Source organism: Xiphophorus maculatus, chromosome 3 (assembly GCF_002775205.1).
Source record: "Xiphophorus maculatus strain JP 163 A chromosome 3, X_maculatus-5.0-male, whole genome shotgun sequence".
NCBI classification, from domain to species: domain Eukaryota; kingdom Metazoa; phylum Chordata; class Actinopteri; order Cyprinodontiformes; family Poeciliidae; genus Xiphophorus; species Xiphophorus maculatus.
The window spans coordinates 19,495,187-19,510,822 of record NC_036445.1 but is presented as its reverse complement, the minus strand read 5'-3'; the positions used below and the strand labels follow the sequence as shown (position 1 = coordinate 19,510,822).

Below are 15,636 nucleotides of genomic sequence, written 5' to 3'. Positions count from 1 at the left end.
TAAAAATGGACGCTATTAAAGATTTTTCAGGTTGAGAGTTCAGTTCAGTCTTAAAATGGAAAATGTTAAGTACTTTGCAGATGTTCATCTTTTAATAACCACATTGTTTTCTTTAATGTTAATTTTATTGTGAATAAAAACCACAGACACAACCTTTACTCCATAGCAAGCCATTTATTAAACTTAGAGCAAGCGTTTTCAGCAACAAGAAATCCGTATCCCATTCTTTTTACCTAACAAAAAAATCGTTCCTCCCAATTTTTTAAAATTAGACGTCCTTTTTTTCCTAAAACATGTGAGACTCTTTTGATATGCTATAATAATTACAAATTCCCCTTAAAAAAATCAGACTTCTTTGAAAATATTGCTAAGTTAAGTGTTTGATAAAAGAAAAAAAATGGAAGAGATGCGAAACGCATTTTCAACTAAAGAACAAATTATGTTTGTGAGATGGAAATATTTTCAAAAACTTGAAAACAATTGCTTTATGGCATCTGTGAGACAGAAGTAAAGTGGGCAGGGGAGCAGAGTCTCTGGAGATGAAGGTCAAAACTCAGAGGTGTGTGTCCTTTCGGGGGTTTGATAGTTTGGGATGAGGCAGGTGTTTCTTTCGCTGTCACAGCCTACAGCTTGTTCCGTCCTTTTTCTCTGATTTTGTCCCGTTCTGTTTTTCTGTGCCCGACTCACTTTCAGTTTGCATCCTTTCTCAATCCCAACCCCCATCCCTCAACGCTCACTGGCTGCCGGGTTTGGCCTCTCTCTCTCTGACTCTGTGTGTGCCACGTATGTAACCTAAACTGTGGAACAGCCAAGCAGGACGGAGCTTTGAGAAAATCTTTCCAGTAGGACGTTGCACTCACAGGATTTGGTGTCTAATTTGGGTTAGCCGTTGCTACACCAGCCTGAAATGTTTCTTTAACATGTTTTAAGCACATCTCGTCTCCCACTTTTCTTTTTAATTTCTCCAGTTGCACTTTTCCTGGATGTGGCTCTCTGTTTCCATGTCAGTGTGCTGTGTAGCTGTCCGTCTCATATAAACACAGGCTCCTCCCTCACCCTGACTTAATGTCATTAACAGGTGGCTGTCAAAAATAGACACACACACTGACAGTAGGGCGGTCGCAGGCATGTTTTCACCCACACTGGCAGAACCTTCAGCATGACAGCAGACCACCCTGCAGCACCTATCCTCCCTGATTTAAAATTTCAAACATGTGTGGAGCACGAACAGGGTGCCTTTCAGACTGAACATGAGCTGCAAGCACAGTCAGTGGGCCAAAACAGCAGCGACACATCAATAGTGCTAACCAACCAGGCTGCAGCTCCAACCCCAACTTACACCCACTTTCCATAGCTCCTCTGTACCTCCCTCCCTTCACTTCCTCCCCTTTTTCCCCCTTTCACTACCTCTCCCATCACTGCTCTGCCCCTCTATTAGGTTTCAGGCACCTCTTCCTCCCGAATTGAACAACACGCACCAAACAGGTCAGATTTATTTTTCTTTTCACTCACACGCCTTCGCCTGATGTCACTCTGTGGTTGCCACGCATCACACAGACGGCGGCAGTGAGAGAATTCCTGATTTCCACAACAAAATCTGCACGTGTCTGCACAAGCTTGTCCTCTGCGCAGCTTGCTTTAGAAGTAAACGTAGCAGAGCTGCAACAAAACTAATTTTTAGTACTTTGACTGGGAGAATTGCCAGTTCCAGAGCATGTATTTGTTTGCACCACTTGCATTTGGAACAGCCTGACGGTATCTGTGGTTAATAGAATGGTAATGTGATCGAGGTTTGTAACTCTACCTCCACTAACTTGGCTGTCAGTAGCTGTATTCTAGAGATTCTCTGTTACTGCTGGTGTTGAAAATAGGCTCTAATTGTTTAAGGTCTTTGCTTCTGCCTTGCTTAGGTCCAACTGAAAACTTTTGTTTAAACTCAAGTTTGTAGAATTGTGTGAAATATGTAAAACATATGTAAATAAAATATAATTTAAGCCACAAGTGGACATTAATATGACAAAAATATGAAAACAGGATATTCCTCTGTGAATAAAATAGGCTATTAGTTGTAGTTTTTAAAGAGGAACAACTCATTTTTGTTTAATCAAATAAAGCAAAACCTTTGTATGGCAGCTGTACCCAGATTTTTATATATGCTTTTTCACAACCTTAAATCAGACACAACCTTAAATCAGACTTCCTGTTTTACCTCACTTTCTTCAAATATTGAGATGTTTTAAAAAAAAAAAGATAATTATGCCTTAGACATTTTGGGAATGAGATATCATGGCTGTGTAAGCTTCTGATTAATTCACATTTGAGTTATAAAAGGCACACCTGTAGATGAATTGTAAGACAAAACATCAAACACAGTGCTTTCTTGTGTGACATCATGGAAAACTCAAAAGACCACAGTAAACATATTAGGATAAGATATTTGGAGCTCCACAGGTCCATTTCAATTTCCAGAAGCCTGAAGAAACCACATTCATCCGTTCAAACAATTATCACGGGGATGTCTAGTTGTCTCACTGCTCTGATAGGAGATGGCTTCTGTGTCCCCGAGATTAAAGTGTTTTAGTTTGTAATGTACATATCAAACTCAGAATAAAAGCTGAATCTTATAAAAATGCTGTCTACGACTAGTAAGAGCGCGTCATTGTCCAGTAGAACAAATGCTGTACTAAAATAGGCTGAGTGGACACTCAGAAGGACCTAGGACATGTACCGACATGAAGACGCCATTACCCCAAGCGCATCGTGAAAACCCAGTTCATAGTTTACCAATACACCCAAGGGCAAAGACCTTAAGTTTTAGAAACATGTCCTTTAGACTAAAACTTAACTTTTTGTACATAATAAACATTGCTGCATTTGGAGGAAAAAGTGGGGAAGCTTGCAAGTCTGCAAACACCATCCTATCTGTGAATTATGAAGGTGGCAGTATAATACTGCAGAGGGAGGGTTGCTGCACGTCACAGAATCCGTGACATCATGAGGTAACAAAGCTATGCAGAAAATTATTTAAGTACAAATGAAATTCCATCAAACTATTATAACAAGCTCAATCCAAATTAAAGACAGTGGAAAACTTCAATTCTATTAAATAGTAAGAAAATCTATGTGCACTTCTGACTGAAAAGTTCTTTTAAAAATGCTTGTTTTGTTGTTATTTAGCATATGTCAATAATCCAGACAGGAAAAGTTTGTTTGATTAATGTGAAATAATGGGGAAAAATATATTTTATCCTTTCATAATGTATGTTGATGTCTTGTTTAAGCTGTATGTCAAACTATAAATTGTAGACTGCTTCATAAAAGCCACGTGCTGTAATAACAAAATACAACACGTGCATTTACAAATGGCATTGTGTAAATGATTGCTAAATAGAGTTTTCACAGTGCTAAAATGAGATTTAAAAGAAAATCTGGGCTGATGTTTGTTATCAGGTAGTTCAGATTTGTTCAGCTCTGACATCAAATTAAAATTTGATCAACATCAAATTTTAAAAAATGACCCATTCTTTGATGAATGTAAACTGTTTCTCAGTTTAAACCTGGTTCTGGTCGCTAATCTTATTCTAACAGTTTTTTGTTTGTTTGTTTTAGCAAAAATATATATATTTTTTATTGAAATATATTCTATTTGCTTTTCAAGTTACACAGTTGCCCAACAGATTTGCAGGTTAGCGCTCAGTGACATGTTGATATTACTGTTAATGTTCTTCAGAAAATCATTTTGTGGTCATTTAAGCTCTTATTGTTGTGGAAACCGGCCGTTATGACCAATGAGTCAGGCTTTCAGAAGATGGTTGTCATGAAAATAATGACTGAAAAAATGGTTTGCAGGTTTATATATATATATATATATATATATATATATATATATATATATATATATATATATATATATATTTTTTTTTTTTTTTTTTTTTTTTTTACAAAATCCCTCACAATGTCTTCACTCGGATTTTTTTTTATTTTGCATGTGACAGAGCATACTGTCATGATACTCCTGAATAACTGCACACGGAGGACTTTCAGTGAGAGGGTTCACGTGTTGTGTTGACTATTTAAAACCGCTGATGGTGTCATGGCAAAGCTCTGAATTAAGTGATCCAACAACTGCGAATGAGGCCTGCTGGTGCTGGCCCCCTGCCTCCTCTCGGCGTTCTGCTGGACGACACGGCCGAGTTAATTACTGCAGCCCCCTCTCTGTTAGAGGGCTCAGGCTTAAATTATCACCTCTAATGCACCCCTGCACATGGCAGCAACACTCTTGTGCCCGGTTGTTTGCATTGTTAGCCACATTCACTCGTATTAAGAAACAACTTAATACCGTGCCCTGCAGAAGTATTCACACCCTTGAACTTTTATAAATTGCGTCATGTGAATACCACAGCCTTTAATGTTTTAGATCTAAAGAGAAAGAAAGTGATTGGTTCAAAATCTGAAGTTGTTCAAACTAAAACTTTATTGTTTGCTTTTGTGTATAATTTTGTTTATTCCTTTATTACACTACGTTCAAACTCAAACTGCTTAGAACAAAGAGCACAGTCAAAGTTCAGACCTAAATTCATTTAAGCACCTATCTCAAGACATGAAAACCGGTTTTCACACACGATTTCCATCAAATCTGACTCAGCTTTATCCACTTTACAAACCCTCTTTTTGTGCAAAGTTGGTAGAAAAATACACCAAAAGACTTGCAGCTGGAATCATAGCAATAGGTGATCCTACAAATTCATAAGTCTTGAGGGCTGAATAAAAATGCATGCCACACTTGTCAGATTTTTATTTGTCAAAATACTTTAAAAAAACCATGTACACACCAACTTCCTTTTTAGTTATTTTCTACTTTGTGTTTAAGTATTACATAAACTCAGTAAGATACAGAGATGTTTATGTCACAGTGACAAAATGTGAAAAAGGGACTGTAAGGTCAAGACCCTGTAAGCTGGTTCCGGAGTTTTACATCTCGAAGACATTTGGAGTGTTCGCCAGAGAGCACAAATTAGGTTGTGGGGTATTTGTAGCAACCCTTCATCCCCTGAGATCAAAGCAGATCTGTGTCTGAGCTGCAGATAGCGTACCTGCTCAGGGAGAAGCTCTGCTGGGGAAACAAAGATGGGTGGTCCCAGTCATCTCTCATCTTGACACAACACAAACCCACCCTGCTAACTCCTCCACACCCATTGTTTCTTCATCTGAAGCAGAATCTGCCTTTGAGAGGAATGCCATCTGCTTTATCTGCTGTTGGCTGAGAGCATGTCATATGGCTTTTAGGGAGGGAATATTGTAGAGGCTGATAAAGCTGGTGGAAATTAAATATTATGCTGGTGATGAAAGGATTTTGCTCTGGTGAAGCATATGCTGACTGCTCTTTCATCTTTGTGTTTTATCTCTGTGTTTCAGAAGATTGCACAAAAAAAAACACGCAGACTGGCTCTTCTGGTCCTTCTGTGTTTCATCCCATCGTATTGTTACCTTAGTGCATCCGCCCCCAACATCACTGCAGATCTATTCATAGCTCCTTGTGTCTAATTTCAGCATCCAGCCCACTTTTCTTTTTTTTTTTACTAAATTTCTCACAGTTTTTGCTCAATTCACTCATCCAGAAAAGCACAGCTGTGTCACACAGTCGTTACAGAGTTACAACTATCCATCTCGCACCCACTTCATACTGAATCCCTCATTTGTTCCTCTCGTCTTTATTCTGTGATCTCTGCTGCTCCTTGTCTCTGGCCAGTATGTGGTCCAACTTCTTTGTGCAGCAGGAAGAGGAGGGCCGCATGGGGGTCGCAGGGGGCGGTCAGGGCGGGGGTCTGGCCGGAATGAAGGGTTTTAGAGGAGGACAAAGAAGGACCAACAAGATGAGTGACAGCCAGGAGGGTAAGATCAAGCTGGTCTTTTTTGTGGCGATCGTTGGGGTGACCCTGACGGTGCTGGGCATGGGAACAGAGTTCTGGGTAGAGCTGGCCCAGCCAAAGAATTACAGCGGCAACCAGACCTGCCAGATGGCCCACTACGGCCTGTGGAAGGGCTGCATCCGCACCCTGTGGGTGGCCGACATCGACCCGGAGAGGACGAGCTGCGGCCCTGCTGAACTACCTGGAGGTGAGATCAATGGCTGCTGAGTCTGTGGTTGTCTGTCTGTCTGCTTTGTGAGTGAATGGGTCTGACTCTGTGGGGATTTCATAGCTGTCCATGAATGCTCCAAGAAAGCCCAGTCTGAAAAAGGGATAAATTACAGACATTGTTACCAACACCTAAACAGTCTTTTCATAGATTTTTAGACTTGATTTTTGCAATTTATCCAACACATTTCATTAAAATTTCCTCTTTTTCTTTAGATTTCTGCCCGACTTCCCTCTGTTGTAAAGATGCAGGAACATAAAACTGTAGACAAAATGTATTTATGTCATCATATAGATAATGTGCATACTGAATCATTAAAGACATGGAAACTTATCCAGTAAAATTACACAGCTGTTGTGGTATATATTTTAATTTCCCTATCTAATCAAAACAACAATAAAATAAAATAGTGATTTTGTTTCAGTCAAATCTGACTGAACTTGAGCTTTATTGCTAAGAATAAGCAAAAATGAAAAGCGTCTAGATAATAAAAACTGATAGAAACATACACATGTGAGCAGAATATGAGCATATAGCCATATTTTCTAGATTTTCAATCGGAATACATTTTTCACAATTATGCGCTACTTGGTGTTGGTCTATATTGATAAAATGTATCAATGTATGCTGCTGTCCAGGTATGAATATATTTACAAATCCCTGCATATAACCTGTCATGTCCTGTTGTACATTAGGTGATAAAGACCACAGGTTTCTTGTTTTGACAGACAATCGTGTTTACTGTAGTGACGGCTCCTTTCCAATAGCGCTTTATGCAACTTGACCGTGGCTGGGTTCTCCGGAGATTATCTGCACAATGACCTATTTCTGTCTGAAAGGTTAGTTTAGACATGGAGAGAGGCATTTACTGAAGGACCTCCTGGATTCACTGACATGCTCAGAGGATTTCTCAAGAGAAAAATAAACATTTTCCTTGCAGACATCAAAATGAAGAAGTGTGTGATCCTTCTCAGCCAGCCTGGGAAAATTTACTCTAGGGTGATGGACAGAAGGTTTCGACCATTTGCCTCATATCCAGGAGGATAGTGTTGCTTTTCTCTTGGCCACGGATTAGAGAGGACTAGATCTTTGCCTGCTCAGAGTTGAAGAGGTTGTCACGGTGGTTTGGTTGTCCAGTCCAAATGTATCATGGGGATCTTTAGAAGGCTTGTAGCTGCATCCCCTGAAATTTCTTGTGGTAAGTGAAACAAGAACTGTGTATGTAGTCTTGGCACAAAGTTGAGCTCTGCCAGGGGTGCTTCTTGTCCACAATCCTGTTAATGATCCACAATACTTTAAAAAACATATTCTAGAGATTGCTGAGACAAAGGGAGAACTCTTTGAAAAGTATGTGCCTTACTATATTTGCCCTAAAACTAACATATCTGTCTTACAGATATTTCCTAATAAAGCATTGGAAGTATGATGGGGTTGCTTTGCTGCTGGAATGATAAATTCTGGAAAATCCAAAGGGCTTGAGTTGTGCAGTAAGACCTTGATTTGAATCGTGTACACCTCTGAATGGCTCAATGAAGCTTCAAAAGTGGCCTAATTAAAGTCTGGACTGAAATCCAACTCTTTGCCAGTATCTCAAATAGTTGGGAGCAACTAGGTTTTGACACAGGGGTATGTTCTGGATCACCGGCTGTTTCTGGCCAGCAGATCTGACTACAAGATGGTTTGTCGATGTGTGCAAGAAATCAGCATGCTCCTGACAATCTCCTTCTCACATCCCTCCACAGTTGGCCCAGGCTGCCTGTCACAGATGGCTGTGAGCTCATCACATTTGTAGAAAAACAACTGTTTTCACCATCCTCTGCCTTTTCCCTCTCGTATCAATGTTTACGCGCCTCTGGCTGCCGTCCCGGCCTGCTGATGTTGCGTCTGTCATCTTTAGACCAGCAATCCATCTTCGTTGCCCGCTGGACCGAGAAAGTGATGGCTCAATAATTACAGTCTCAGCAGGGGTTGCGAGAGGAAAAAACCCCCCAAAAAAACAAGCTGACTGTGGAAGCATAATGTGTGACAGAATCAGCGGGCTGATAAATGCCGGATCGGTTTCAGAGCTGCACGTGGGCTAAAGCCATGTTTGTGTGTGGAGGAACTGTATGTGTAATCATCTTGGACAACATAATTTTTTTCTGTGGGTTAAAATCATCACTATGCACCTGTGAAGCCAAGTGGAATCTGACTACTTCACAGTTTTTGTCTAAATATAGAGAGAGGGGGGGGCAAGGAAGAGGGACAGACAGACAGAGAGGGAGAGTGTGTGTCTAATGCAGTATTAACCAACCCCTCTGTGTTTTCTCTCCCTCCTGACTTATCCTCCTCCCTTCACCTCCTTCTCCATCTGTGGCTCTCCTCTATCCTTGCCTTCACTCACCACCCCTCCATCTGCCTGAAACGCACTACTCCATATTCGCTTATATCCCATCCTGTAAACTCTTCTTCTTGTTTTCTTTCCCTCTGCCGCCACGTCTCCTCATCACAATATGCACCATTCTCTCAGTCTTCCTGTCTTTCTCCTCTCTGCTATTTATCCTAATGTTTTGCTGTCTCTCACCGTCTCTGGCTGCACCTTATGTGCAGTGGTATGAGATGTATGCGTGTTTGAGCAGAGGTGTGTGTGTGTGTCTGTTTTTTTAAGCTCGACTCTTGGATATAAATAGGAATGATGCCTGGAAGGACAGAGTGCATGGATGCGTATAGTAGGCACATCAGAGGAGACCAGCAGCCATCCAGAGGAATGTGGGCGTGAGTTGGTGTGTGTGTGTGTGTGTGTGTGTGTCTTTGTCTTATCTTCTGTTTGTACCCACAGAATCCAACTGCACCTACTTCAAGTTCTTCACCTCTGGGGAGAACGCAGTCATATTCAAGAAGACGACCAACAGAAGTGAGACATGTTTATCCTCTTTACTCCATCACTTTCTGACAAACACACACACCGGTTACACCTACCATCCAATAAAGATGCCCACTGTGGTGCTCACAGAACTGTACCGGCGGTGTTTGTATTAGCCCATTAATTTCCACAGCCACCCATTTTCCAAAGTAAGCTGTATGCTATCAGACTGATTAATGTGTTTACCATCCTGCACAGGGAGCCACTTGTTTCAGTGCAGTTTTCAGATTAGCTTGCTGACACTTAAATCTCGTCTCACACTGAGCATTGGTTATCTTTATCAGCAGCTAACGTTGTGTTGCTAATGCTTAAAAACCCACTTTTCAAGTAGCTATCATCTTTAAAAGGTGCAGATAAACCTTGTAGCTGAAATCCGATATTTTCATGAACTGTTTAAACATTTTTTGCTACATTAAACATTTCCTGTTAAAGGTTTTTAGAGAAGTGTTATTATGTCCATCCAAATCAGAAGTCTATATTGGCAAATGGTGCCTTGAAACAGTTTTAGACAGTGTTAGATTACCATGTCATTGCATTCCAAGACTTCTGAATCTATAATTTGCAACAATTGCATGAAATTGAGGCATGGCAGTTTTAGTTTTATAACACACATCGAACAACAAGGCAATTCAAAGCGTTTTACCTGAGGCAACACCTCAAACACACTTCTTCCCTGTGTGACATCATGAGAAAATTAAAAGCCACCAATCACAGGATGAGGAAGAGAATTGTGGACCTTCATAAGTCTGGTTCATGCTTGGGCACAACTTCTAGATCCTTGACAGTATTTTATATGCAAATACAAAATATTTGCATATTTTGTATTTGATTCCCATCACTTTAAAAACTTCAAACTCAGATTTTTATTAGGATGGCAGTTGAAGTAAATACTTCTAAGATATCTGCTGTTAGAGTTATTCCTAAGACAAATAGAAAAACAATTAGCTAATGGTTTTTTTGGGTTAAGAGTTCTGAACGAATGCACAAATATCTCAAGATCTTCCTTATTCAGACTATTTTTGTGTGTTTTCATATCCTTTTTCTCAACTCAACTACATCACATAACCTCACCACAAAGAAAAAACATTTTGATAATGTATAGTAAGTTCAGATAATATTATTGTACAGACACTAATAGTGCTCAACTAATAGTGCTATTATTATGCTGGTAAGCCAACTGGATGTCACAGAATTTAATTAGATATGCACAATCTGTTGTGGTTGTGCTAAGAATTCATCCAAAAAAACATACCAGGGGAAACATAACACATGATGGACACGCATATTCTGAGAGAAGAGAAAAAAATTTCAAGTCCTTTCAAAAAAAGTTTTAATCTTCAAAAGCAACAAAAATATCTTTGTGTTGTATCTAAACTGGCAGATGATTGGCTTGTAAAGTGACTCCTGGGGGTGATGAAAGCAAGAATATGAGTTTTAAGTTTAAGTTGTAGAATATTCCATAATAATGAGCAAATATGCAAGAATGAAAGATGTTCTTTCATCATAAGATGTCTTATGATGAAAGAACATAAATGTATGTTCATTTACAGAGTGGAACATATGGTTGTTAATATTTTGTTCAACAGAAACTGGAGGCAATCTTTGAAAAATCCTACTTTAAACTGCAAATGGTTTTTATACAACTTTGCATCCTAAATTTTCTGTTTTCTCCCTTTTAACAGATTTGAACCTAGCAGCAGCCATTTTGGCTCTTTTGAGCCTGACCATGATGGTGATGGGCTCCATCTGTATTGCTATGTCGCTCAACAAAGGAGTGCCCTTCTTTCTCAAACCAGCTTCCTTCTGTTTCATCCTATCAGGTGAAAATCAAGATTCCCATTAAGGCTTATATATTTATAGAGTACGGACCTTATATGCACCTTATTGTCTGTACATGTATTTTATCTGCTGACAGGCTTTAGAACGCCTTTTGAAGCTTTGAACATCTGGACACTTTTGCAGCCCCTTTCTTCTGACAAGCCTAAATAAAATGGGTGGAAAATGTTACTTTCTGAAGTCACCCAATTAGTGAATATTATCAGGCTCTTTTCAAACTATTTTTAGTATAAATACAACAGAGAACAATGAACAGGACTAAATCTAAGTTATAGTGTGTAGCAATTGCTCACTACTTTGTGTTAGTTCAACACATAAATTACCAACAAAATATAATGAAGTCTGTCTCAAAATGTGATAATCAAGGTGGCATAAACACCTTTGGAAGGCACAGTCTATTTTAGGCTGCAACCTTCACCTAATCCCCGTTTATCATGTGTTCCAACTTGTGCAGGTGTTCTGGTTCTCCTGTCGGTGCTGATTTTCCACCAGTCTGTACTGGCTTTGCTGTCCAGTGACCACTCCATACCTCTTCACCACGAGCTGTCTTGGTCTGTCGCCTGTGTCGGCTCAGCTGGGGCCATCCTCATTATTGGAGGTGTCCTGTTCATCTTCCTTGCTCTCCCTTTTAGTCCCTGGCAAAAATGCTTTCCACACAAGGATAGCACCACCTAGCCCTTAAAATATGAATACTGCAAACGATATCCTCAGTATTTGTTTTGAGGAAGCGAACACCAAATTCCAACAGCTGTGACTTTAAGCTTGCATTTGGTATGTAACTTGTCATAAAAGACACACTAGGTCTTAACTGAATTTGAGAAGAGGAATGAATGACACATAAAACACAGGAAGGCCTCTAGACTTAGGATTTTACAGTAATCTTTGTTATGTCAGTAATGTGTAGCGATAAAGATGAAACGACTCTTTTAGAATTAAAGCCGAATCACAAATAAACCAATATGTCTTTGCATGCCAAAAGCTGTAAAACTGCAAATAAATATTCTATTTTTACTAATATGCTTTTCTGTTTGCTTTGTTTTGAGGTTTGCTTATATTTATCACCGCCGTTATAAATACAAAAACATAATGTAAACCATAGATCTAAATGATCAAATTATGGAGTTATGTTAGTTCATGACAATCATAACTTTTCTGAGATTTTCAAGACATTAGCCATGCTGTAAAATGCCAAAACCAGTTGCCATTGTTGTACTTGTTGATCTTTGGACCTTGTACAGACTTTTCCCCGAGAGCCACCAGGGACAAAGTTTGACACAAACAAACTGAACAAAACATTTTCAAATTTTATGCAAAATGTAATAAACAATGCAATTTCTGCTGATACATAAATTAAGAACTTCCATATTTATTCCTACTTAAGAGACCCATAATTACTTAGATTGAAGGTTAAAACATAGTAACTACTGTTTGAAGGAAACTGGCACATTTCAAACCTCAGATATTTCGTTCAGTGATTCTGACTTTAAGAGAGAATATAGTGGTGAGACTTTAAATGCTGCCTGAGGCCTTCAGAAAGATTGTAGCAGCTTATGAATCTGATAAGGGGTTCAAAGAAGTCTCAAAATAATGTGAAATCAGCCAGCTGTCTTTAAAACTGCAAGTGGATGACATTCAAAACTACTGCTGACAGGTACAGGTGTAGATGTTCAAGCATGTTCACCTCAAAAGCAGACCACAAGATTTAAAAATATGTTTCCAAAAACCCTAAAATGTGATTAAAGGACCTCCAGCAGGCTATTGTTTTTGTTGAGATGAACATGCATGTTTCTGCGATTAGAAAGAGACTACGCAAGCCTAACTTTGATGAAAGGTGTGCAAAACAAGAAAATAAGGGACGAACGTAGACCAAGACCAGGATTTCTGGAATTATGTTGTTTGGGCAAAAGTATAAAAAGTTGTGTAATTTGGACTCCAAAATAGAGTACATGTTTGGCATAAACTATATAAAAAAAATCTCAGATTTTAAGTCTCAAAGTCTTGGGATCCTTTGCTGCAGCAGGAGTTGACATCTTACTGTCAAAGAATGAATGATTGGTCAATTCGTACAAGTTTGATAGTACATTTTTAAACTATGATATTGTATGTGAAACTACAATATCATTGTTGTTCTGATAAGTACCCAAATTATATGAGTTTTATAAGGATTTAAGTGTCGTCAGTCATCATTGTGTATAAATCTTTGGCCTCTCTGCCATTCCGCTTCTACTCGCAGGTTGTCAGATCAATATTTACCAAAATATGAATTGAACATTCAATTATTATCTTACAACTATATGTATTTAGTTTTTAGTATTTAGTCAAGAGTTTGCATACAGTTCCTTAATGACTGCTAGCACTTCCTTTTGATAGTAAGATCTGGGCCAAATATTTAGATTTTACTTCGGCAAGCTTTTCACAATGGTTTGCTGGACCTTTGGCCTATTTTTCCTGACAGAACAGATGCAGTTTGTCTGGATCACACACACCTTTTCAGGTCTGCCCACAAGTTTTCTCTGGTGCTGGTGATTGCCACTCCAAAATATTACCTTTGTCATTCTTAAGACAACGTAACTAACTTGGCAGTGTGCTTTGGGTCGTTGTCCTTATATCCAGTTGTGCCTAAGGTTTTACTTCCTGGATGATGTCCTGATAAGTTGTTGAAATATCTCCATGTAGCGTTATTTTCTCATGATCCAATCTATTTTGTGACAGGCACCAGTTCCTTCTGCAGCAAAACACCAGCACAAAAACAAACTGCCATTCCCGTACTTCCCAGTTGAGATGATTTTTTGAGACTTGCAAATTTCCTAATTTTCTTCCAAAAATAAAAATTGTCATTATGGTCAAACACTCCAGTTTTAGCTTCATCACAAATTAAAACATGTATCTAGAAAATGTGTATTTGTACCTGTGAGCATTTAAAACTGTAATTGGGTTTTTTGTGTGGTTTTTCCAAGTAGTGGAAATGAGACCTTTGAGTGCATGTCGGCTCAGGACTGGTGTTTTGAGTTAAACATCTTTGTGCAGAAGAATAACTTTCTGAATGGTTTTTTTTAACACATCAAACTGAATGGTGTCCCGTCTTCTGTTTGTGTTTTATGATTGTTCAGCGATTTTCTTAATGAATGCATAACTTCATTTGCCATGTTAATGAAATGTTTTGCTACTTTTCATCCTGAGAAGCAGCTACTACTTTAATTTTCTTAAATATGACAGTGCACTTTGTTTACTGTTGTCATGTATATAGCATCTGTTTTGGTCATAATTAAAACAATATAACATGAAGCAAATGCCTCCCTTTGTTTAGGTATGGCATTTTGTCTGCTCTACTGTCTGACAGCCACCCATTCCCACCACAACTCTGTGTGACTGATAACCTCTCAGCTAAATGTCCCCATTCCCCAGAAAAAAAAGAAAGAAAAAAAAAACAACAACAAAACACTCTTCTATAATTAGTCCAGAGCTCATTGCCATGCATTTCACTGCAGAGGTTTGGGAAACCTTATCCTTGAATTTCAACCTCATGCCTGGCCCTCCAGCTTGTGCTCATACCTCTCCAACCCTGACCTCGATGCGTCACTTTCCCAGAGGTCTCCAGGAAAGGCCGGTGGGTGCCTTCCTCACCTCACCTATCCACCAGGAAGCCGACATTTTTACGCCACACACAGACAACTGACCGATCTGCTCAGGAGCACTTCAATAAGCACTCGTGCAGCCAGACTCACTGGAGAGCAGACGGCATCCAGACAATCTCACCTGAGCCATACTCGCATGCGTTTAGCTCCAAGCAGGCAGAAACTGAATCTACATGACACACTATCCTGCTTGTATATACAGCCATTAATAGCTCCACTCTGACTATGTGAAGTGTGGTTCAGGGGCTTTGGCTGCTTGTTTACAAATAGCAACAAATTTGAATTCTTGATGCAGAACCAAGAAATTAAATTCAATTAAAGGAAATTAAAGAAAAAGAAGCTATTGTTGCTAATTTCTAAATTAAGAAAAAGTTAGTATCTGTCTATTAGATTTAACATATTATCCCAGTGCTTAATTTTCTCATTGAGGTCAGACTTCAGGAGGTTTACTAATAACAGACAAACTAATCCTCAAAATCCAGGAAAATGTCTTGGACTTTTAAGATGCTTGTCAAAGATGTCACACCGCTTCGTCCCTTCGGTTACTGTAAGAGACAGGTGTCAAACTCTAGTCCTCACGGGCCACTGTCCTGCAGTTTTTAGATATGCCACAAGTACAAAACACTGGAATGAAGTGGCTTATTTACCTCCTCCTTGTGTAGATCAGTTCTCCAGAGCCTTGCTAATGACCTAATTATTCTATTCAGGTGTGGTGCAGCAGACGCACATCTAAAAGTTGCAGGACACCAGCCCCTGAGGACTGGAGTTTGTCCCCCCTGCTGTAAGATGAGCCATCTCTCACTCTCTTGCCAGTCACTATCCCACTGCGGTCAAAATACACCAGCAGAGCAGACCTTGAGTGCAGTTTCTAATTGTTCATGCAAAAGTATGCATAAAATAACAGATGGCTCCATCTAAAAACAAAAAGTAAGAGTCACACCAAAGGACACTGAGACAACTTTCTGTTGATTCTCTCACTATGCGTCTCTGCTAACTACCACCCATCTGCCATTATCTATGTATTTGCACATTTAAAGAGCCGCAGGTTTGACAGGGAAGGTCAAAGTCATCTCCACACAAAAGATTAGACCTTGAGCTGGGGTATAAGAAGCACTTATAACTCAG

General features: G+C 39.4%; 1 protein-coding gene across 3 annotated transcripts; it reads left to right on the top strand.

Annotated features, from left to right (window-relative positions):
• Positions 1–1,380: 1,380 nt before the first annotated feature.
• cacng6 (calcium voltage-gated channel auxiliary subunit gamma 6) lies at positions 1,381–11,891 on the top strand. 3 transcript variants are annotated; one of them, XM_023331270.1, is made up of 5 exons: positions 1,381–1,485; positions 5,416–6,117; positions 8,957–9,031; positions 10,723–10,860; positions 11,331–11,891. In XM_023331270.1, exons 2-5 carry the CDS (start codon positions 5,751–5,753, stop codon positions 11,549–11,551), a joined length of 801 nt encoding a protein of 266 aa, XP_023187038.1. In that variant the 5' UTR covers positions 1,381–1,485; positions 5,416–5,750; the 3' UTR covers positions 11,552–11,891. The 3 variants fall into 3 exon arrangements, with proteins under 3 accessions (XP_023187038.1, XP_023187037.1, XP_005798923.1); XM_023331269.1 differs by having other exon boundaries at positions 1,392–1,485; positions 5,419–6,117; XM_005798866.3 differs by lacking the exon at positions 1,381–1,485 and having other exon boundaries at positions 3,927–6,117.
• Positions 11,892–15,636: the final 3,745 nt, after the last annotated feature.

What these genes read in the sequence shown, in the direction of transcription:
- cacng6 (XM_023331270.1), top strand. Translation starts at nt 5,751, where the DNA reads ATGTGGTCCAACTTCTTTGTGCAGCAGGAAGAGGAGGGCCGCATGGGG. An exon ending in CAAGAAGACGACCAACAGAA is followed by an intron (nt 9,032 to 10,722) that starts GTGAGACATGTT and finishes CCCTTTTAACAG; the next exon opens with ATTTGAACCTAGCAGCAGCC. An exon ending in CTTCTGTTTCATCCTATCAG is followed by an intron (nt 10,861 to 11,330) that starts GTGAAAATCAAG and finishes CAACTTGTGCAG; the next exon opens with GTGTTCTGGTTCTCCTGTCG.